The sequence below is a fragment of the Scomber japonicus genome, chromosome 19 (assembly GCF_027409825.1).
Source record: "Scomber japonicus isolate fScoJap1 chromosome 19, fScoJap1.pri, whole genome shotgun sequence".
NCBI classification, from domain to species: domain Eukaryota; kingdom Metazoa; phylum Chordata; class Actinopteri; order Scombriformes; family Scombridae; genus Scomber; species Scomber japonicus.
In genome coordinates, this window is record NC_070596.1 from 9,874,324 (window position 1) to 9,896,245 (window position 21,922).

The following is a 21,922-nucleotide window of genomic DNA, read 5'->3' on the forward strand; positions in this document are numbered from 1 at the left end:
AATTCTTGCAGTATAATTACATTGTCACAGTATTTTGCAAGAATTGTAACCCACAGGGAGCTTATGTTGTGGTGTCTGGAATATACATTGTTGCATTGCAGTCATACCTTCTCTCCATGAATTTCCTTCCATAGAAAATTGGTCACATTAGTTAGAAAACATTTCATAGTTTTTCTTTTAATAAATAATGCTAAAATAAATGAATGCTTATTTGCAGATATCATTAATCATTTATCTTGATCTTATTAAAAATGTGCTGCTCACATCCACAGGGTAAAAGTTTGAGAAAAAGTAAAGAGTTTTCAGGTGACCATAGCACAAACAAAAAAGAACTCAATACACTACCAAAGGGGTTGAAAGAACTTTTGATCAATAGCAATAACTTGGTTATTACCTTCGTAGGCATTTAGATTTCTGGCTTTCAAGGCATACTTTTCAATTTTCCACATTCTATTGTGATGTGATTTTCTTTCATTTCTGCCTCTTTTATGGTACACATAAGCTGTGCCAGCCGTGGTTGATGCTAGTCTGTTGATGCCAAGCAATTCCTCGCTCACTCGTGAACATCGATCAAATCATAAATAACTTAATGCCCTTTGAGTTTAACTTCAGCACCATCTGATCAGGGAATATTCGACCCTGTCCAGTTCATCTGAGATATAAACAAAAAAATCAAAAAAGGAGGGGGAAAAAAACCTCTTAAAAAGGTATATGTGAAACCAAAAAACCCTTCTGTTGTAAAAAAAAAGGAATTAGATGGAAGCACAGAAAACTTTGCTAATGTGTGCAAGTGATACTTTCAACAGCTTAAAGCATTATGGGAACTGGAAATGTGGAAAGACCCAGTAAATAATGAATGAATCACTTTAACTGATGGGCAGTATAAACTTATGGTAGCACCCATCCCTTCCATCAACTCTTTAGATCGATAAACAAAACATTAAATACAACTTTTATGCACCATATATATAGTTTGCACAGCAACAATACATAAACTAGAGGGTGAAATATGGATGCAGAATCATAAGTAAAACTGTGAATAAATTGAGTGGAATCTAAATATTCTTCAACCTTGAATCCAAATAATTGCAAGAGCAACAACATCGTGTAAAAAAACTTTTATTACAGTTACAGAATGTAAAATCATTTTAGTTATTTATATATTAAACCTTCATTTTTTTTCTTCATTTTTTAAAACAGAAACAAATGTGTTGTCATCATACAACCACGCCAAACCATCACTTGGGCTGACGTCACTACAGCAGCCTTTCTAAATGACCCATCACTCCCGTTCAGCAGCCTGAGGAATGCAGTACTAGTGTAGCTAATTCAACCTGAGCTCAACATCTCTTCAATATCATGTATTAGCTAATGAGCTTCAGCTGCTGACTACAGCTGCGGCACAGTAACAGATCTGACTCGGACGTCCTGCAGAAATAAATTAACTAACAGTGTTTGTGGAGGTCCTGGATTTAATGACCATATTAACTTAATGACATCATACACAACTAAAAGGCATTTGTTAAAAGGTAGGCACCTATTCCTGGGAAAAGGTGTATGAGATCTAATTAAGACAAAAGTTTCATTTCAGATTAGAAAACTCAGTGATTAATAAAATCTTAATTATAAATAGGCATTAGAGTTAAGAATCAAAACCCTAAAAAAAATAAAAGACCATGGCAGATTAAGTACCCCAAACTGTAAAAAAAGACAAAAACTAACTGCACAGTAATACTCTATGAATTGGCAGTAACCAGACACAACTGGTTATTTCAACATCTTGAAAATAGAAAAACATAGAAAAATGGAAGAAAAACAAAACAAAACAAAAAAACTTTGTCCAGCAGACACTTAGATGACAGACATGCTGTAATGCACTTGGATGGATTTCAGCAAATGGAGCAGACCCGCTTTTGAATTGATAATACACTAGCTCCAGACATCAGGTGATAGAACTTTTACCTGTACACTAATTGTAAATCACTGTGGAAAAGGGTCAGCTAAATGGCTCAGGTGTAAATTTAACTGTCCGTTCCACCAGGTAAATTTCTTTAATTGATATTTTTGCTGTTTCTTTTAACAACTCAAGACTTGAGAATCAGCCTTTCTGTCACATACAATACGTATATTTCAGCCTCAGTAATGAAGTGTTACAAAATCGTCACATATTTAAGGCCAATTTTTTAAAAAGCTGAGGCGGCTGTGACAGGCATGTGGCTGTGTTTTTTTTTTTTTTGTATAAAGATTTTTGACTGCTGCACTATGAACCACTTGCAAGACTGTCTGGCTTGGAGAGATTGGAAGTTTTCATCCACAAGTCAGAAAACAGGAGTTTAGGGGAGAGACATTCAGAAACCGTTGTTTCCTCTTTAACCACATACAATCTGGGCCTCAGAGGCTTTAACCTCAATAACTGTAGGAGGGTGTTTACAAGCTTATCGCCAAAAATCACTGTATAAAAAAGTCCAGTGCTCAGAGTTCACTCAGTCCGAGATTTGACGTGCTTAAGTCCCTCTGGCTGAAAGATGGGCCTCAGTATCACTAATGTATACTTTAGCCCTCAATAGAGTTACGAGGCAACCTCATTTGACATGTTTGTGAGAGTCCATATGTTAGACACGAATGGCAATGTTTGTATAAAAAACATTACAGTGACCACCATGTCCATTTACTCTGTGGCACAGTGAGCTCTGGTGGGCTGTGGTGGTAAAGCAGCAGCAGTAGCAGCAGCACCGTTGCTACCTGGATGCATCGGGGATGAGTCTCTTAAACCAGCGGCCAACAGCCACATCTACTCTCAGCACTAATGTGACCCCGATCAGCAGAAACATGCTGCTCACCAGGAACCCTGAGGCCTCGAACATTAACCTGCAGGGAGAAAACACAGGACTCTGAAAATGTGTATCACCATTACAAACAGTTCCAACTTGCTGGTTTCAATATTTATCTCAAATTCAAGTTTAGCGACCTTTTCAAACCAGAAATCTGTGCAATATTACTACACATTATGATAACATAGTATGTGCCAACTGTATAATAAAATTCCACATAATGCTGATCATAAAATGCAACTCCATGGAAAAAAAACAAATACTGTTTTGTTAAAACTGAATGAAGTATTAATTTTTTTTAATGAAAACACCATTGAATATATTAATTTATCAGGTCACTTAATGTTTTCTTGTGAGCAACACTTAAAAAATAAGTAACCATATTAACCTTTTATAGGGAGACATGATAATTTGATGGCATATCATAGGAAACTACATTTCATGCTATAATAATTGAATATAAGACAGGAATTTCTTCTTAAAGATAAATGGGTGGCAGGCCTTACATTCACTAATGTGCATTCAGTGACCAGAGTAAATGGTTAGAAGTTATACCGTGTCCATATCCTCAAAAGCCTTTACTGTCAGTAAATTACCATGAGCTGGAAAATCCATTCAGGCACTTACTTGGGTGCGAAAACCTTCCACACCATTAGGTGTCTCCTGAGGATAGCAGCTGCACAGACTGAAGCAAAGACCTGTGAAAACAGCACAGATGCTGAGTGGAGTGATGCGATACGGATACCCATTCAAAATGTGGAACTGAGCCCAAGAACTAAAAAACAAACTGATCATCACACTAAAAGTGGACATAATCCTGGCTCATACATTTCTAAGCTAGTTTGGTGGTAGTTTAGTTTTGTGACCAACTCAACACTTGATAACTTTTAGACTTCAGTGTAAGAATCTGTACATACCTGTGCTCCAAGAATAAAGAGGTAGCGTGTTGAGAGTTGTAGGAGAGCAGAGCTGAACTGCTGGGGGTTTTCTCTCAGTCTCATCTCCATTACAGCATCCTCTCCTTCTTCCCCACAGGCTCTTCCTCCCTTGCTCCCACGTACTTCACACACCAGGGGCCAGAAGAGCAGCAATGGACAACCCACTGAAAACAATGAGACATGCGGGGTTCACCATTTCATTTCTAGCATTTTAAAAATCTGTTTCCTTTTTATTCTTACGTGCAACTAATTTGGCGTTAAAAAGAAAATATATGGCCTGACAAATATCTGCTTTACCAGCCAAGCTTCACTGAAAGGGGTATTTAGTAGTTTTAGGTCTTTTTCTATAGCTTATTGTATATTCTCATTCTTTGTTTATATTGTACCTAATTTTACTTTTGCAGATGCAGCAGTAGTAATTTACCTGAAGAATCATGTTTTTTTTCATATTAAAAAAAAAGATCATATTAAACTCGATAACTGCTTCACTCTCAAGTAGGATCACTACCTGCAAATAGGATGTGTGAGGCAAAGGTGTTGAGGGTAACCAGTGAGGCGGGCAGTACGGTGCCTGTGTGTCCATCAGGGAATCCCACGAAGGCAGCACCCCACTGGATGGATGGGAAGGTGGGCAGGTGACCTGTGGCATGGAAGAACTGGGTGGCAGCCAGGGACCACAGCACAACGGGAGTCCAGGGCACGTTAAAGCCACCTGAGGGAAACAGCAAGAAGTGATGTGAGCAATCTCCAAGGTAACCAAATGTAATGACTCAAGAAGAGACAAACACAGCAGAGAAGAAAAGTGTGTGATTCAGAGTATCTCACCAGGATATGTTCCATTCAGGCCACTGAGGGTGGTGGAAGAAGCGTGAATGTACAACACAGCTCCCATTTCTAGCAGCAGCAGGAGAAAAGACAGAGCCATGCCCTCTGGGTGCAGCAGCAGTAGACCTAGTCCCAGCAGGCCGCAGAACAGGAGCAAAGGGGCAGAGTAGACTGTTCCTAGTCCATAGGCCTCCACTGCAGGCCTGCTGTCAACCTCGCCGCCCCCACTCAGCTCTCCGTCATCCAGGGAACGACGCATGCGCTGGTAGAGCTGAGGGATGAGGTGGTGCAGCTCCGCTTGGGGGCTTATGCCGGTGCTGGCTCGGTAGCGGGGTGGGGGTAGAGAGGAGCCCCTGGCTAAAGCTGCGGCCCTTGTCTTCACAAACACAGTGAGAGGGTCTAGCCAGATCAGGAACAGCCCCAGTCCCAGGAGACAGAAGGCAGCCCTGGGGAGGGCCAGCTGGGCCAGGCTGATCAGCTGGCCCAGATTCCTGAAGCTGTCCTCAGGAGTGGCGCTCACAGCCCAGTGCAGCCCCAGGCACACAGACAGCAGTGGGAGGATGAAGCGGGCCGTGAACACTGTCCCGCCTGAGGAGTTGAGGTTACCGTAGTGGCGGAGACACCGTCGCAACAGATACGTCCACAAGGCCAGGGAGAAGACGGAGAGGATGTAGTGGAGGTTCTTCAGCTGACTGTTCTGCATCCGAGAAAGAGGAGAGAGGAACGGCGAGGGCTGGCAGGAGCCCTGCTCTTCTCGACAGCCGTGGAAATTAAGGGAGAGGTAGAGGCTGCCGACCAGGAATCCTACGCAGGTTAGGAGCGTGCTGCTTTCTTTTCTTACAGTTGATGGGGACAAGACGGGTGAGGGCAGCAGTCCAGCAGGCTTCAGAGGGTCATGGCTTGGGGGAAGAAGCAGGCCATCCCAGTTCAGATGGAAGGGAATATAGAGACCCAGAGAGAACACGAGAAAGGTGACTACGCGGCCCTCGGCAATCACATAGCTATCAGAGAGCAGAGAGGCACAGCGGAGGAGGAGCACCAAGAGAGGGGGGGTGAGGAGGCGACTTGGTGTCAGCCAGCTAGCAGACTTTGGAGCTTTAGTTCCGTTCTTAGCCACAACAGATGTCCTAAATTGATGAGCCCTCCTTAAGAAGAGAAGTTCAGAGCTCAAGGCAGCAGCTGCCAAACACCACGCCAACTCGATGTAACCCTGTGTGAACAGCTGACAGGCAGCCACACAACAGCCCCCCGTTAGCGCCGCCGCAACCGGGACCTTCAGTCCGGGACCGCTCTCCATGATTAGCACAGATGACAGCTCGGACAGGATGAAACACACCAGGCAGGCCAGCGCCAAGACAGCTAAACCTGCTGCCATCTTAAGTGGGTTGAATCGGGCCCAGGTAGCTCGACAGGTGTCTCTGACAGAGGTGAGGTAAGCCTGCAGCAAGGAGGCCAGTTCTGGGGAGGGTGGCCGACCCTCTCTAATTGAGGAGAGGTACTCAGAGGAGAGGTGGGCGAATTCATGCTTCAGTTGAGAGAGGTTCTCTGGTGGGATATCTTTTGCCATGCCCGAGTATGTTTCCAGAAAACGGTTGACCTTCAGAAAACAGAACGATCACATCACTAACACACAAAAAATGAAATACACAAACACACACATACACACACACATAGTAGACAACTGAACATGCTCCAGGGTATTACATTTTAAAGTCTTTTTTTTTTTTGGCTGCATGAAGATATTCTAAATGACAAGTGGAAGTGAACTGCTCACTAAGGGACCTACCTGTTTTGCGTTGATCCACAGCGCCTCCAGCTGGCTGAGACCTCCAACTACACCTTCCTTCTGCCCGTGAGGAGGGAATAAAGGCAAGAGCACCTGCCCCACACTGCTGTACGGGATGGGAACTCCCAGCAGCAGAGCCAAGGTGGGCACCAGGTCGGTCTGGGGCACCACGTCTGGTTCACGCTACAAATGTGAGGACACAAAAATTGTTGCGTTACTGCCATTTCAATATGTAACCAGGAATTGTAAGGAGAGGAATAAGACAAAACACCTGTCTCTCTCTCTCTCTCTGGGACACAGTTGTACCTGATGTGTGTTTTTTTTCTACAACATAGAAATAACTGAAGACGAGCATTAACCTTAAAGTAATAAAATGTGGAGCTGCTCTGAGGCTGGGTGCTTATTTAAGATTAATGTCTTATCTGAAACTGCTCGGCTTAAGTGGGCTGATGCACAAAAATATGGTTACACAACAGAATTCTCTTTTAATTAGAAAACACTCTGATAATTACTTACCATAGTAACCAGCACAGAGAGAGCTACCACAGACTAACCGGTGATTTTTGAGCATCTTAATTGCAGTTATTTCCCAAATGATTATGAATAAATGACACTCCGTGAGATTGATGGTTGTTTACTGGTATTGAAATACAACTGATTACCAAAGAGGACGGTGTCTCACTGTCTAATAGAGCATCATGTCTAATATTCTTGCAGTGGGGGTATTTTCTGTGCAGTCGTTTAACTGGCGGTTTACCACAATGTGTTATGCAACGCTCCAATTACACTGCAATTATAGAAATGAGCGGCAAAGCTCACTACTTTAGTGCTTTACCCCTTTAAAGGCAGGGACCACCTGCCAGCATCAATTTTGCGGATTCAGGGAAAGGCACAGCCGACCATGAACAGAAATGTGCATGCTCGGAATTGTTTGATGTTACACAGTCGTAATATAGCAAACACTATGCTGAATTGGATAGATAAAAATGTAGAAGATGTATTTGATGAAAACACACAAAACTAATTGAAACAGTTCAAAGAATTTAAAATCCCTGATGTATCCAATTACAGCTGGTTTCTTATCAGCTTGTTCATAGACTGAATTGATACACTCCTGTTGTTTGACAGTATGTTCTGTTCTATCAAAAGGTCCAAGAGTTTCCTTCTACCGTGTGTTTATCTCTTGTTCTCTGTTGCATTTATACCTAGTGAACTGATAACAGGAATGTGGGATCTTTCACATTTTGATGATTGTCACACTAACATCACATTTCCTGTTCTAACTGTGCAAAGACCTTAGTTTGTTTTAGTATAATTATTTCATGTTGTTGTTCTTATTAAGTTGATATAATGAACATGTTAGCCAACAGTTGCTTATTTACACATCCCGCAATTACAGGGCAACAATGAGCAATATTTGGCTTTTACCTACTAAATTTTCCACTACTGTGTCTGTTTGCTGTTTAGTGCTAGGCAGGTAGTGGATTTTGAGAGGTCTTCCCCTGAAAACAGCTGCCAGCTGTGGCTGAAAATAACACTGAGAGCAGTGAGAGTGAACCAAATCAGTAACGTTGCAGCTGGATAGCAAAAAAATGAGCTGAAACTCAATGTGAAGCTCCATAAAGTCGAGGAGAGCTGCAGAATCATTATCACTCTTTGTTGGAGAGCGATGAGCTACACATTGTCATTAGTCATACATTTTTATTACGAAAATATTGATTATAGCTACTTTAAGCAGACCTGTGATTCATTTTGATTAGTATGAAAGGTGATGAAGGTTGTAATAAAAAGGTTATGGAAGCTGAAATAACTGTTGTAAAGATTTATCATTAACCATCATTAAATATCTAAAATACATCCTCATGGAGAAATGTCAAACTAGACTAATGCTGCAGGTTTATGTTCAACATAAACAGCCAAAGATTTGTTTTTGCTGATAAACCTTTCCTCTCACCTTTCCACAATATAACCTAGTTAAAAATACACAAAGGCCTTTCTTGACACTCAGTAGTTCCCTATTAGTATTCATGATTTCATGTAAAAACTGAGTGTGAAAAGGCAGCTACTCTACTGACCTGCGACGGGGGTCCGGGAAAAAGAGGGGAAGGGCTGTAGAGGAAGATGGCAGCATCGGTTTCTTTCTGACTTTCTCCACCATGATCTCCAGTGTCGGTCATCCCATGATCTCCCATGACCACCAAGAGGGTATCATTCTGTAGACGGTCAATCACAGACCTGAAAGTGAGGAACATGGGCAGAGGGGTTCAGTAGAGTTCCTGTCCATTTCCATAAGAAATATATGATTACCCAAATGCAGATCGGATTTTAATTTTCAAATTTTTGAGGGTGAAATTTAATATAAACATTGCAGCAAAGCCTAACTTTTTAATATTTTTTTAAATTTCTGAATATGTATTATTTTGATATAATTTGTTCTTGAAAGTCATACTTCCTTCCTGTCCATGACTGTCTAGAACAGCATTTTACAGAATCTGTGTTATTATAGTAAGTTACATGACATATCAGTACAGTACTACAGGTGCACTGAGACACCACATGATAATGACTGCAGCTGAGGATGCTGTCAAACAAGCTGGTAGCAGCTGGGCTGTTGTCTGACCTGATGACTCCGTCCATCTGGGTGAGCTTGTCAGCCATGGCTGGGTGATCAGGACCAAACCTGTGGCCACAGTGATCCACCCCGAGGAAATGAGCAACCAGGACATCCCAATCATCCCCCACCACTGTCAAAACCAACAACAAGTGACAGACAGAGAGACATGAAGCGCGTACACAACGCAACCATGATCAAATGATTAATCAAAGGACAGAAAATGTATCTGCAACTACTTTAGTAATTGATTCATTGAATGTTGAAGTACATTTCAAACATAAAAAAGATAAAGTTTGACAGTGAGATTTTAAGAATTTGATGGTTTTGATTTCTCAGATGTGACATATGAAAATGTCTCCTGGCAATGTATTACGTTTTCACTGCTTTATGATGCTTATGGTCTTAAAGAAGGGTACTACTAGGAGTTAGATGTTCCTTTCCTGCATACTATACACTGTGAGCTCACAGTAAATACATATGAACAAAATACATACTGGTTGTGTAGAGGTGCTGGAGGATCCCATTGTCCACAGTGTGCAGATCCTTGACATTGAAAGAAGGGAAGGGCAGAGAGCGGTAAAATTTCTTAGGGAAAAGACTCTCCCAAGTGTCATCGCCCATGAACACCACTCGTTTGCCTGTGAGGGGGACAACACATTTTGAATGAACAAAGACATATGTGTCTTTTGAGGATTTTCAGGTGTGTTTAAGCATGATGTGAATATTACTGTCTAGATTTCTTTTTTTTCTACAAGTAACATAAATGTGAGATGAATGTATCTGACCAACATCTCATAAATTATAGTTATCTTACTCGTCCATGCTTTAAGACTTTTTCCAATTCCGGAACTTTGTAACGACCAGAAGTGATAATAATTCAATGTTATAGAAGTCTTTTAGTAATATATTTGCGCCAGTGTCATGACAGATATATTCTCAATATGGTGAAGCAGGGGTCTGTTCTTCACTTTTTACACATACTTTAAACCCTGTTCTGCTCTGCACTCTGGCAGCCAAAATACAGTCCGGTTCAAAACTGCTCTTTAAGTACATTCAAACACTTCTGACTACTTCCTAATCAATGATGCCACAGAAGATATTGTCCCTTTGGTAGCTGATCAGACAACCTGTCTCCTATTGTAATTCATTTTGGAGGCATATTTTCCTCTTTCTTCTTCTCCTGCAGATAATGTGATGTACCAAAAATATGGGACTTAAACTGCAGATATATATTTACTATATAATCATTATTGCTCTGTACAATTAACAATTATAATGATGTTTCTGTTGCACATTAAACACACCATAATTGTACTCTTATTTTATTTTTATCATATTATGCTTTTTAAAATCATTTCACAATAATGATAACTATGTTATGTAGCTCGCTGCTGTCATTTTATTAGATACGATTATTGCACAACAACTTTTTCTATTTTAATATTTTATTTTATTCTATTACTGTGGGTGGTGTGTGCTGGACGGTACTGTTATGCCACTTCTTACATCCCTGTATTACTACTCACCTTCTTGCCCAAACTGGTGGATGAGGTTGTCCTCCAAAATGGCACTGGATGCAAAGTTATTACCCACATCCACAAAGGTGGGCAAGGATCCAGTGGTGAAGCCCTTGATCCTCTGCATGGTGGTAGTAGGCGGGTCAGCACGAAAGGGGTACAGGCGGCCATGGGAGGGCCTGGTTGAGGCTGTTTCCTCCAGCACGGGCAGCTTGTTCTCATAAGGTCGGGGCTCCGTGTTGTTGGGGTCAAAGCGGGCGAAGTCAATCTTCAGGGCGTCGATGATGAGGAGAACAGCCCGGCGGAACCGTGGCTGGACGCCGCAGAAGTCCCCCGGCTCCTCTCCGGGCTGCAGCACGTCTCTACAGGTGCTTGTCCTGTTCACCTCCAGCCTCACTAGCAAGAATCCACCCACAAACAGGTAGATACCCACAGAGTACACCGCACATACCCAGAGGAGCAGGGACAGCACTGGGAGCCTCTTCATCCTACACACAAATACACACATAAACGCAACACAGGTCACATTTAAGCACCTGGTTCACACCAAGGGGAAAAAGAGTCAAGAGTGACAGCTACTAGGAGATGCTAACCCTGACAACGTTTCAGCTGAAGGCAAGTTCAAGCTCCACTTAAACTCAACAACACGGCACACAATGTTCAGACGCGACAGCTACTACTAAATGTTAACTAGCTTTACGTTAAGCGGAGGAGACATTTAACGCTGTTAGCCGCGGCTAGCTCGCCTAGCTATTATCACTGACCTTGTAGCAGGCGGGTTTTCGTCCTCTCTCGGCCGGAGGGCGGACGTTAATGTGTGTGTGTTAAGAACACAGGGGGCACAGGTGTCTCAGGTAAACAGAGAATGACGCGACACCACGCTCACCTTCATTGGGACTCCGGTACAATGAGATTAGATAGCTGGTGACAGCCAGGAACTCCAGCGTGCAGTGAACCCGGCGGAAGTTCACGGAGGACGGTTATCTACGTGACACCAGGTGTGGAATAAATTTAAACCCTGAAATTTGACTTGCAGGCACTGGTTGGTTGCTACATAAATACAAAAAAACACCAATAAAGTTGAGGAAATGTAATTTTAACTCTTAACTTAACATTCATAAAGTGTATTCGACTAAACAAAATCTTTTAGATTTAAGACAGACATTCATGTGAGTTGTAGTTTGTGTTACTAATGTCCAGAAACTATTGTACATTTATTTTAGCATTGCCCTTTGTGATTGTATTTTTTCAAATATTGATGAAATTTTTTATTGATTTGGAAGAATGTATTGTTTAGTCTCATGGAAAATAATACATAGAAAAATTCTCATTTGTACACAATAACTCTTATTACAATGGCCAAATTCCATATCCATAAATGAAAATTTACAGGTAAGAAACCACACTTTATTGCATTTAGCAATGAGAAACATTCATTCAAATCAATCCTACCTGAAACCAAAACTGTAACACATTGTGCTATGTTAAAATTCTTTATATAAATCCCCATCCCCCTAGCTTTTAATTTATAGTTGTATGTACATTTCTTTAGATTTAAATGTACTTTTCTATGTATTTGTTTTATGTACCCAGAAGATATATGGTTTTGTATGTTTTGTACATATAAAATGTTTTTTGTTTGTTTGTTTTTTTGTCTATAAAAAATACAAAATAATGAATTAATTAATTAGTGAACAAAGTAGCCTATATTTAGTACATATAGTAGTATTAACATGACTTTGCAGAACTATATTTTCTTATTAATTTATTATGTCGCTATACATTATATTGGTAATTGGACCAGCTACCTCAGTGTCCTCTAACAAAATTCTTAAAAAATATGTGTTTTAATGAAATAGCTTTTTCTTGTTTTCTTTTTGTTTTATTCTTTTATTGTATCTAATTTCTATTTGATTGCATAGAACCTATTCTTATCTGTAATTACACTGAGTATTTTCTCTTTTTATTTCTGTGAAGCACTTCTTTTTGAAAAGTACATCAAAAAAAGTTTATTATTGTTTATGAAATCCATTAACTGAGATATGCAATTAAATACAATGTGAACTGGGTCCATACTGTCTGTAAGACAGAGTAAAGGGAACAACTCACACATATAACAAAGAGGACAAAATCAAGATGCCTCACTCTCTCTACTTCAGTAAACCATTCTTTTAAATTTAATCTTGTAGAGAGAAGCAGGTGTCTTGTGATAAATTAATTCATCCATTTTATTCATGAACAGTTTCTAAAAATCTTTTTTACTACATTTGGGGAATTTTTGAACTGTCCAATGATGTTATGACTTTCAACAGTACTGAATGTCCCTCCCATTCATTCTTCCTGGGATTAACCCAACCGCTTTGTGTCATACTACTACAGATTTAAAATCCTTGCACCACGTTTTCATATAAAACAATTCAAACACAGATTTACTGAAACAATTTTATTTATTTTATTCTAACTTATCATTGCTGAACCCCTGAACTAAAACATGGAGGTGAATTATCCAAATCATACTGTGAGTTCTCCTTCATCAACACATATTCCAAACATTACAGTTAAAGACGTCCACTAGTTTGTCTTCTGTACCATCTTAGCAACATGATTGTGTATTTTTAAACAAGTGCTTCATAATACCCCCACCACACTTAAACCTTAATCTAAAGTCTCTTGTGAGAGTCTAAAATGACACACAGCAAGATGTGCTGGTTTCAACGGTGCATTATTTTCCATAAACTTGTCAGCATCAGTGACCTTTCTTTACAGAAATCCATCACATCTAATAAATATATCCCATAAGACATAAGAGGCAAATACAAACATGAAGAGGACAGGCACACTGACTTTGTATACTATCAGAGAAGGAAATACTTCTGAATTCTTAAAAATTGTTCTCAAGTAACTATCGGTTTCACTTTTTAAAAATGGAGACACTATATTATTTGAATATATATCATGAGCCAAACTGTCAATTTTACTACACTTTGGGAAACTTTCCACCACGCTGAGGCCTCCAGCCAGATATCACGTGTAGCAGCTTCAAGTTGCTGGTCCCAACGATGCTGAAGAATTGCCTCTCATTTCTGTAAACAAGCCGTATCAAAGCAGATGGTAAACCTGAGCTAACAGAACCAAAAAACGGAACGAAAAGAGGTCGCAAAAAGGAGAAAAACATCGTACACAATCACATTTTTCAGTCAAACTTTTCAAACTCTATACATCCAATTCCATTTAGGGGGTTTATGTATTTCTGGGAGTAACTAAGAAATGATACTGCACCAACATCCAGGGTTTATTCTATATAAACTTCATTCTGTCAGCCTACCAAAGTCACTGGTATGAGTATATTTGGCTGGAGGCTGGTGTTCATTTCCTAACCTGACAATAAACTGACCAACATAAAACAATAGTCAGTGAAGATTAGAAATCCTCTTTGCCAGTACTCCTTGGCAAAGATATCCCATGAGTTTAGAAGTTGGCAGCTGTTGCTTCTGTCCTGCCAGCAGATGTGTGTGTGTGAGCTTCGGACCTCGCAGCGATGCCTCGGAGGCCCGTAACTACTCGTATGAAACAAACCGCTTCTCCCGCTTCGGTGTCATTTACTGCTTTGAGTTCATCCACGGACTACACCTCCCCCCGTCCGCCCCCTCCCCCCTGTTATTGAGATGGTGCCGAGTGGTTCGCAGACTCTTCGCTCTTCTCCTCCACAGCTTCCACTTTTGGGCTCGTCTTGGCCAGCGTGCTGTAAATGGTCATGGCCTGAGGGAGGGGGAGGGGGAGGGGAAAACACGATGAATGAAGACGACAAAAGCAACAATTGACTTAATCTGGAGTCTAAAAAAACTGACATCAATACATGAACATACCTGTGTGACCATGCCGCTAATGTCACCAGAGTTAGAGGGCAGAAGGATGGTGTTGGACTCTTTGGCAAGTTTGGAGAAAGCAGCCACGTACTGTTCGGCTACACTTAGCGAAGCTGCCGCGTTTCCATTCTGAATTGGCACAAAAAAATATTAAAATTAACCAAAAACGTTCACTCTAGCTTTCAGAAATAAGACTGTCAGGGTTATCCCATTAAAAAAAATCTAAATAACTGTTCACCTGTTCAGTCAGAGCATCTGATAGCAGACGGATGGCCTTGGATTTTGCCTCAGCTTTGACTAGGACTGCTTGGGCCTCACCTGGAGGGAACACAGTCATGTATTAGTGATGTATAGCTTGTGTAATCAGCAGTATTTCAATTGTTGTTAGCCCCACAACCTCAACTTAAAACTTTATTAAAGCAGCAGATATTGGAGCATACACGAGCTATCCCTCCGAGCACAGTAGCTGTACAAAAACTAGAGAATAAAAACAGCTGAATCGGGTCTGTAAATGCACCTACCAGCCGCTTGATTGATCCGCTCTGCTTTTTCACCCTCCGAGGCAAGGATCTGAGCTTGTTTACGACCCTCGGCTACGTTAATGGCCGATTCCCTCGTCCCTTCAGACTCCAGCACCGTGGCTCTCTTCTTACGCTCGGCCTCCACCTACAACACAGTGATAAAAAAAGTTTGCTGTGATTAATGCGTCTCTATAAAATGCCTCACTAGTAAAAAGTTGAATTTTTAGAGCAGCTTTGTGAACTTTAAATAACAAAAGTTCCTGAGCCAGCAGTATAAAAACACTATATTTCTGCCAGACTCTGATTTACAGAATTGCATTAGTTGCTGAAGGCATTAAAATGAGTTTAGAACCCCTTAAATGCACTTACTGATAAAAACAGAAAACTCAGTTAAATGAATGAGAAAAAAAAATGTGGTAAGTTAGTTTCTATCATCTGCCCAGAGCAGTGGGGAAGTCAAAAAATAGAAAAAAAAGGAAGAGAAAGAAATGGCTTCAATAAAAAAAAAGTTAAGTCCTGTGAAAAAAGTTGTATTTGCAGTAAGGAGGCTTTCTTCCAGCCTCGCCTCCAGCATATATTTTAATCCCTTTCACTGTTTCACATAGTCAACATATTAACCCCACCTGCATCTGCATGGACTCTTTGACACGAGGTGGAACATGGATGTCTTTGATTTCATAACGGAGACAACGGATACCCCAATCATCTGCAGCTTGGTTGATGGCGTGGACAATGTTGGAATTAAGGGACTCCCTTTCCTTGAAAGTATTTTTTTTTTTTGAAAGTTAAACAAAAAATTGAAATCAGGCATTATTTATTACAGGAATATATAGAATGATGTAAGCCACAGCAGTAGTGTGTATTTACCCTGAACACTTTGTCCAGAGTGAGTTTGCCCAGTTCAGAACGCATGGTGGTCTGTGCCAGCTGTGTGACGGCATATTCTGGATCCTCCACACCATAACTAGCCTAGGAACAAATGGTTATTAAAAGATGAGAAATGCATTCATAACACAATGATCCGAGCATAACATATAACATAAAAATGGAATGGACAATCCTATTATAAAAAGCAGATCTAATTTTTGCCAGCTTACCTTAAAAGGATCTAGGATCCTTAAATAAAGCACTCCATCGATCTGCAGTGTTACATTATCTGTAACAAAAAACAAGGAGATTTGATTATTTTTATTCAATTGTGTCACACAGGCTCAACATATTCATCATAAAAATGATCAATGATCCCCAAAGAGAAATTGTGTCCATACTCATCCATCCACCAGTAATGGAAAGCACTGTTGCTCACCTAAAGACACTGCAGACTGCTCTGGGACATCAATGACAATCTCTTTGAGACTTTGCACGTAGCGAATTCGGTCAAGTAAGGGTATGAGGAAGTTTAAACCCTGAAAGAAGGAAATAGGTTAGACACTAACAGCATCTTCCTATATATTTTGACTCTTACACTAGGACTGGGTATTTTTTGAAATTCTTCTAGTAATCATGTTTTTGTTGTTTTTTTGGAAACCTATTAAAAACAAATGGATGATTACCGGTTCTAAGATCCGGTGGAAGCGACCCATCCTCTCCACCACCCAGGCTTCCTGTTGGGGCACAAACAGGACCACAGTGTTCATAGGCAGGCTGGACGCCCATCGCTGCTGCGCTGGTGTCACCCACAACCTTGGCGCTGTCCGCTGGCTTTGCTGCAAAGACACAGAAGTATAACAAAAATGATCAGTAAACAGATGGCATCTATCAATCAGTTTCTGATTATCTGAAGATTACTGATCTATGCTAAATAGCGAGTGAATGTTCGTGGAGATGACACTTGTTGTGTGAGTAACCAAAATAAGTGTTGTTATTGAAGTTAAAGCTTTTTTCATAGGAGAGTATACACAATCAATTTTGACCCATAATACAACAGACTTGTCTCTCATGGTCTTATTTGCCTGTTCTGTTGATTATAAGCAATAACACTGATAAATTATGCCTATTTTAAGCTAAACTATTTGTACATTAGTTCACTGACTAACATAGATAAATCAAAGTATATACATTATGGGATGAAAGGTATGTCACTTAGCAGATAATACATGTTGCTGGATTATGTTTTTAGTGCTTGTTGATGAATGATGAAACACTGGTCAAATTTGACATGTGATCACTAAAGGTGTACACTCCTCTCTTAACACATTAGGAGGGTTACATTCCAATACTTTCCCATAACTTTCAATGATTTTACTTAATTTCATCACTATCCCTGACCTTGAAAATCAAATTTAAAATTCAATGACCAGGGTTTCCATGACCGTGGGAACCCTGTATCTCACGTAACAAGAAGCATAGAAGCTTCCAACCCGGTCAGTCATTCATCTTTGTCACGTTAAAGGCCTAAAAGTACATTTCCTACCCCATATTAGTTTTCTATTAGTTGGTACAGATTCAGTGACACTTGTGACAGGATGAAGAGTGACAGATCGTGGATTATTAACACACCGATGCACGCTGAATGACGTGAAACAAAGTCTCTCTATTTCAGCAGGTTGACACGAGCTAACGAGCCGCACATGATGTAACAGTTCGATTTACCTGCAGGAGCGTCCCGCCGGCCCGAACCAGTGTCCGCAGCATCATTTACACACAGCTGACTGACCGAACTGAGTAGATTCAGCTCCACAAACGGGACACCAGCTACTAAAACTCTACACTCATGTGAGTGACCCTTGCCGATCAGGAAATGAAAGTTACATCATTGGTGCAACGCTGAGAAGCTCCGCCAGTGAGGGAAATAAGGACCACAAGGTGGTTCCGCTACTACTACTACTACTACTACCAGCAGTACTACTACTACTACTACTACTACTACTACTGCTACTGCTACTACTAGTACTACTAATAATAACAATAATTCAAAATGTTCACCTTGCTGTGATTTTATATGTGTTTATATTTGTATATTTGTTTTAACCTGGGGTTGATTACTGCATTGAGAATATTCTATACTGTAGAATATATGTATCTCGTATACTGTATATAAGGATGTTTGCTTTCTCAATTTGTCATTTCTATGTGCATGTATTTTTTCTGCTTCTATCTTGTGCAGTCGTCATAGCCTATGCTATATTTATGTTTACTTTTCTTTGGTGAGCTTGTTGTCTTGGTTTGGCTGTATGTCCCTCTGCTCTGTATATTGGAGAACACTGTGGTGTACATACACTGAGAGCCATTAGAAATCAGAGTCAAATTCCTTGTTTGTGTTAACATACTTGACCAATAAAACTGATTCTGTCTCTTGATTTTAAATCCATCCCATCCATTTGATTCAATGCATTGACTCACTAAACACACAGGGTGGTGCTGTTGAGTTTGGTTTAGTTCTCCTACAATTGTAGCTCCCTGCAGAAAGACCATACTCAAATGTATTTAACTCTTAGCTGATATTGTTTGGGTCCTTGCATGAAAACTGACTGTTCAAAAGTCACACTTGGATGGAGTGTATGTAGTGTGAGTGTAAGTATAAGTATGTTCAGCCGCAAAACTCAAGGGGTTGATGTCAAACGGTGGCGATAACCAGCTGGATAGGGAATAGCAAGAAATTAGAATAAATAGAAATGCATTCTATTTTTGTTGTAGATTGATTGATTATGACTGCGTGGGCTCCTTTTCTGTAAAGCTCATTAGGGATAAAGGGGTTAATAAACCTGACCTGACTTTGACACTTTGCCAAATCAATAAAGCAATGGCTAATATTATATAACTAATGGCAGTAACTAAAGTTTAAAATAATAAAACCAATAGTTTTAAAGACTCAAATCATAGTAAAGGTTGCAGCAATGCTACAGATAAAATATTGGAAAAATATGTGGGAATAATGCATTGATGATAACTATATGATAACGCAGGATAAAGAAAAACCATAAACTGACAAATAAATAAGAAACTAAGATATTAGTGATCAAGTAATTAGAGGATACAACCTTAGAAGTTAGGAGTAGTCGAAACCTGAACAAATAGTAAAATAGTCCCACACCTGTACCTTTTAGTGTAAATCCAATTCTAAACACACGAGTTAAGTAAAAAATAAAATACTTTAAAAATAATATATTAATAAAACAACTCAAAATCTCACTTTTACAAAAAAGTTACAAGTGTTTGGTCCACTTGAAGGGCGAGTGCGTCACCTGTTTCTTCCTTCAACCTGTTTCTGTTAGCGATTGGTCAGATTTATTTAAAAGGCTCCGCCCTCCGGCGCTGTACTCCATTCTCATTGGACACATCAAACGCCAGTAACAGGTGCCTCGGCCCCCGCCTTTCCCCTCCCTCAGTGCCCTCAGGTTGTCCGTCAGTCCGAAAACCTGCGATGAGAGTTTTAATAATGGCGTGGCCGTGGCGGGGGGCTTTTGCTGCTCTCTGTCCATGTCCAGCATCAGGAAACAACCTGTAGACATCGACGAGGAACTTATTAACGATATATTTTATTTAGAAGATAAAGTAGTTAGACGGACGTTGCAATGTTACCGCACAGAGGAGGCTAAATCTCCGCGGAGAGGCTGCTCTGTAAACAAAAAAACTGTGTGAAACTACTGGAAGCGCTTTGCCATGTCGTTACTCTGTGTCAGAGGTAAGTTTTAACTGTTTTTTGTATCTCTTTATCCGATTAGAAACGACATGAAGTGGTAGTACAACACGTAAAACCTCAGTTTGTTGAATTGAATCTGACAAAGTCAATGAAATCTGACAGGTTTCCTCGCAAGAGCATCCCCCCTCAGGGATACAAAAAGGAGCTAGTAAACGTACATGATTTTTGCTTCTTTATTAAGTTAATGAAACACAAGAGTAGCCTAATATTAAAGTTGTGTTCCCAGAAAAAGGATAAGAGATGTTGCCTTTATTTGATTAGGAGTCAGGAGTTCAAAAATAGCAGCTGTTTTATGCTAACAGAGCCACCACTGACCTCAGAGATATTACAAAAAACAGCAGCACTGAGTGTGTTTTATCATCTGCTCAGGATTACCTCAATTCAGAATCACACATCATTTATTTTGTGAATTATCCACTACATCATATTTATTGCATTGTTTTATGGAGCTCTAGGTTAGTGTTTCTCTGATGGGTAGCTCAATTTGACTGGTGGATATATTACTGATGAATGACATGAGCAGTGGGGTGCCTTTCATTTAAACTGGTACCAGTACAAAACCTGGTGCAGGAGGCCCCTCCTTGACCCTTTTTTACTATCACCTCTGTTGTTTTCCCAACATTAGTAAGATTAAGATTCCTTATGTCATTTCTCATCACTCCACTGTAGATATACAGCATTTTTTATCATGGGTCTAGATTTAATTAAAGTATTTATTATGGATAATTTCCCTCATTTGTAATAAGCAAAATTTAGAATGTGTAAAACCAAATAAATTGAAACGTGTAATAGCAATCATCCTATGGGCCCCAATGACAAATAGTATTACACGTTATATCCACAAGACCTTTCAAAACAGAATTACTGTCCACTTTACACAATTCAATATTGAAACAAGACCAAATTAAATCAGGCTCCAGTGTGCTTATACAATAAAAATAAAAATAAATATGGGGAATTCACTCGGACATCCTTTACAGCAGCAAAGCACATTATGTAATATCCAATTCTGTGAAAACAAGACCTATGGCCAGCAGTTTGGTCTTGTGCTGCCAAGAGGGGGAAAAAATAGAAAAAAACAAAAAAATGTTAACCCAACATAGAAGTTTGATTTTATTTCCTTTTAACTAAACGTGTGCGCACATCTGTAAAGACAGAACCAGCGCAGTACTTGATATAAAGTTTGCCATTAAATATTAATGTTGTCATTCACAAAAGAGCTTTTATTGAGTAAAATAACCATTTCTTCTTCTTTTCCCCCTTTCCTTTTTATGCTAATTAGACTAATGGTGATAAAGATATGGTAGATACCATATTTATTGTAAACAAGACAAGTCAATAACTAAATCCTGTTAACATAATTATGCTTGTTAGAAATGACACACCCTTACATTTATATCAGAGAAAAGCCAATATGATCAGCAACATTGATGGGCTTATATCTGTCAGTTTCTGATCCATAGTCCCCTTCCCAGTGTTAGTGTTATTACTATCTGTCTACTTTGTGGTCTTGTGTCAAATCGATACCATTGCTTACACAAATGATGCGTAAAATGCCAGCGAGCATTTGGGTCGAACTGAACTTATAACTTAAGTCGGTCAGATGAGTTGGAATCGAAGTGGACTTTAAGTTAAAACTTTTTGCACTGTCTCTCATCCCATCAGACTGACTTTTCTCTTACTTTACACTATATAATTATTCTTAATGATGTTACCTGCAAGCAGTATGCGAGTCGCTGATTATTGAATAGCACAGTCCCTCAAATATCCACTGAAGATCTATGTTATTGCATGCAAGCAATTGGCATATAGGGCAACCATAGTCTGATGTATTGCATTTCCAGTTTGCAGTTATTATCTGAATGTTGAAATCTCCAAATGGTAATTATAAGAAGTTCGCTTTTTGTGCCTGGCATTTTATTCTTAGCCTCATACCTAATCTCAGACACACCATAATAATTTTTTTCCTCCTTTTCTACCTGTTTACACAATTAGGCAAACACCTTCTGCTGTGATCTGATGTCTCTTTAATGCCTTGACAAATGTTATCCGAGTCACTATTGAATAATGACTCAACACAGAGCAGGAATCCTCCCCAGTGAAGTTCCACAAAACAATCCTAAAATGATCCTGCTCAGTTGTGATCCATCTGGGTGTCTGCACAAGCCTTCTGCCTCTGTTTCTATTTCTGAGTGTTTGGGATACTTCTGTGCTGAAAAACTTTTTTGGAAGTGGGTGTGTGAGCCTGCAAAACCTCCAACTAATACCACTGCTAACTGACCCTTATCCTGCTGCTTGTAATAAGATTAAATTGCTAAGATTGGCTAATTTGAAGAACCGGTTAACTTGTGGCTGCAGGTAGCTAATAGGTTGTATGCAAGT

At 39.9% G+C, this 21,922-nt stretch overlaps 3 protein-coding genes across 4 annotated transcripts in view; 1 reads left to right on the top strand and 2 right to left on the bottom strand.

The window, feature by feature from the left end:
• Window positions 1–1,133: 1,133 nt before the first annotated feature.
• Window positions 1,134–11,455, bottom strand: pigo (phosphatidylinositol glycan anchor biosynthesis, class O). Its single transcript, XM_053339950.1, has 11 exons — window positions 11,276–11,455; window positions 10,521–10,999; window positions 9,489–9,632; window positions 9,001–9,124; window positions 8,456–8,615; window positions 6,381–6,563; window positions 4,595–6,191; window positions 4,278–4,481; window positions 3,749–3,933; window positions 3,459–3,529; window positions 1,134–2,868 (listed from the first exon to the last, which is right to left on the bottom strand). The coding sequence occupies exons 2-11, from the start codon at window positions 10,996–10,998 to the stop codon at window positions 2,739–2,741; spliced, it is 3,276 nt and encodes a 1,091-aa protein (XP_053195925.1). The 5' UTR covers window position 10,999; window positions 11,276–11,455; the 3' UTR covers window positions 1,134–2,738.
• A 1,490-nt stretch (window positions 11,456–12,945) lies between these two features.
• Window positions 12,946–17,628, bottom strand: stoml2 (stomatin (EPB72)-like 2). The gene is made up of 10 exons (XM_053339915.1): window positions 17,491–17,628; window positions 16,452–16,604; window positions 16,205–16,304; window positions 15,996–16,054; window positions 15,766–15,867; window positions 15,522–15,656; window positions 14,899–15,043; window positions 14,616–14,695; window positions 14,378–14,506; window positions 12,946–14,270 (listed from the first exon to the last, which is right to left on the bottom strand). Exons 1-10 carry the CDS (start codon window positions 17,533–17,535, stop codon window positions 14,169–14,171), a joined length of 1,050 nt encoding a protein of 349 aa, XP_053195890.1. The 5' UTR covers window positions 17,536–17,628; the 3' UTR covers window positions 12,946–14,168.
• Window positions 17,629–19,255: 1,627 nt separating this feature from the next.
• Window positions 19,256–21,922, top strand: part of LOC128379998 (protein unc-13 homolog B-like) — a 67,961-nt gene continuing 65,294 nt past the window's right edge. For both annotated transcript variants that reach the window (XM_053339651.1, XM_053339652.1), the window contains exon 1: window positions 19,256–19,522. In XM_053339651.1, coding sequence (XP_053195626.1) covers window positions 19,501–19,522 — 22 coding nt within the window. In that variant the 5' untranslated portion in view covers window positions 19,256–19,500. The remainder of the gene's footprint in view (window positions 19,523–21,922) is intronic.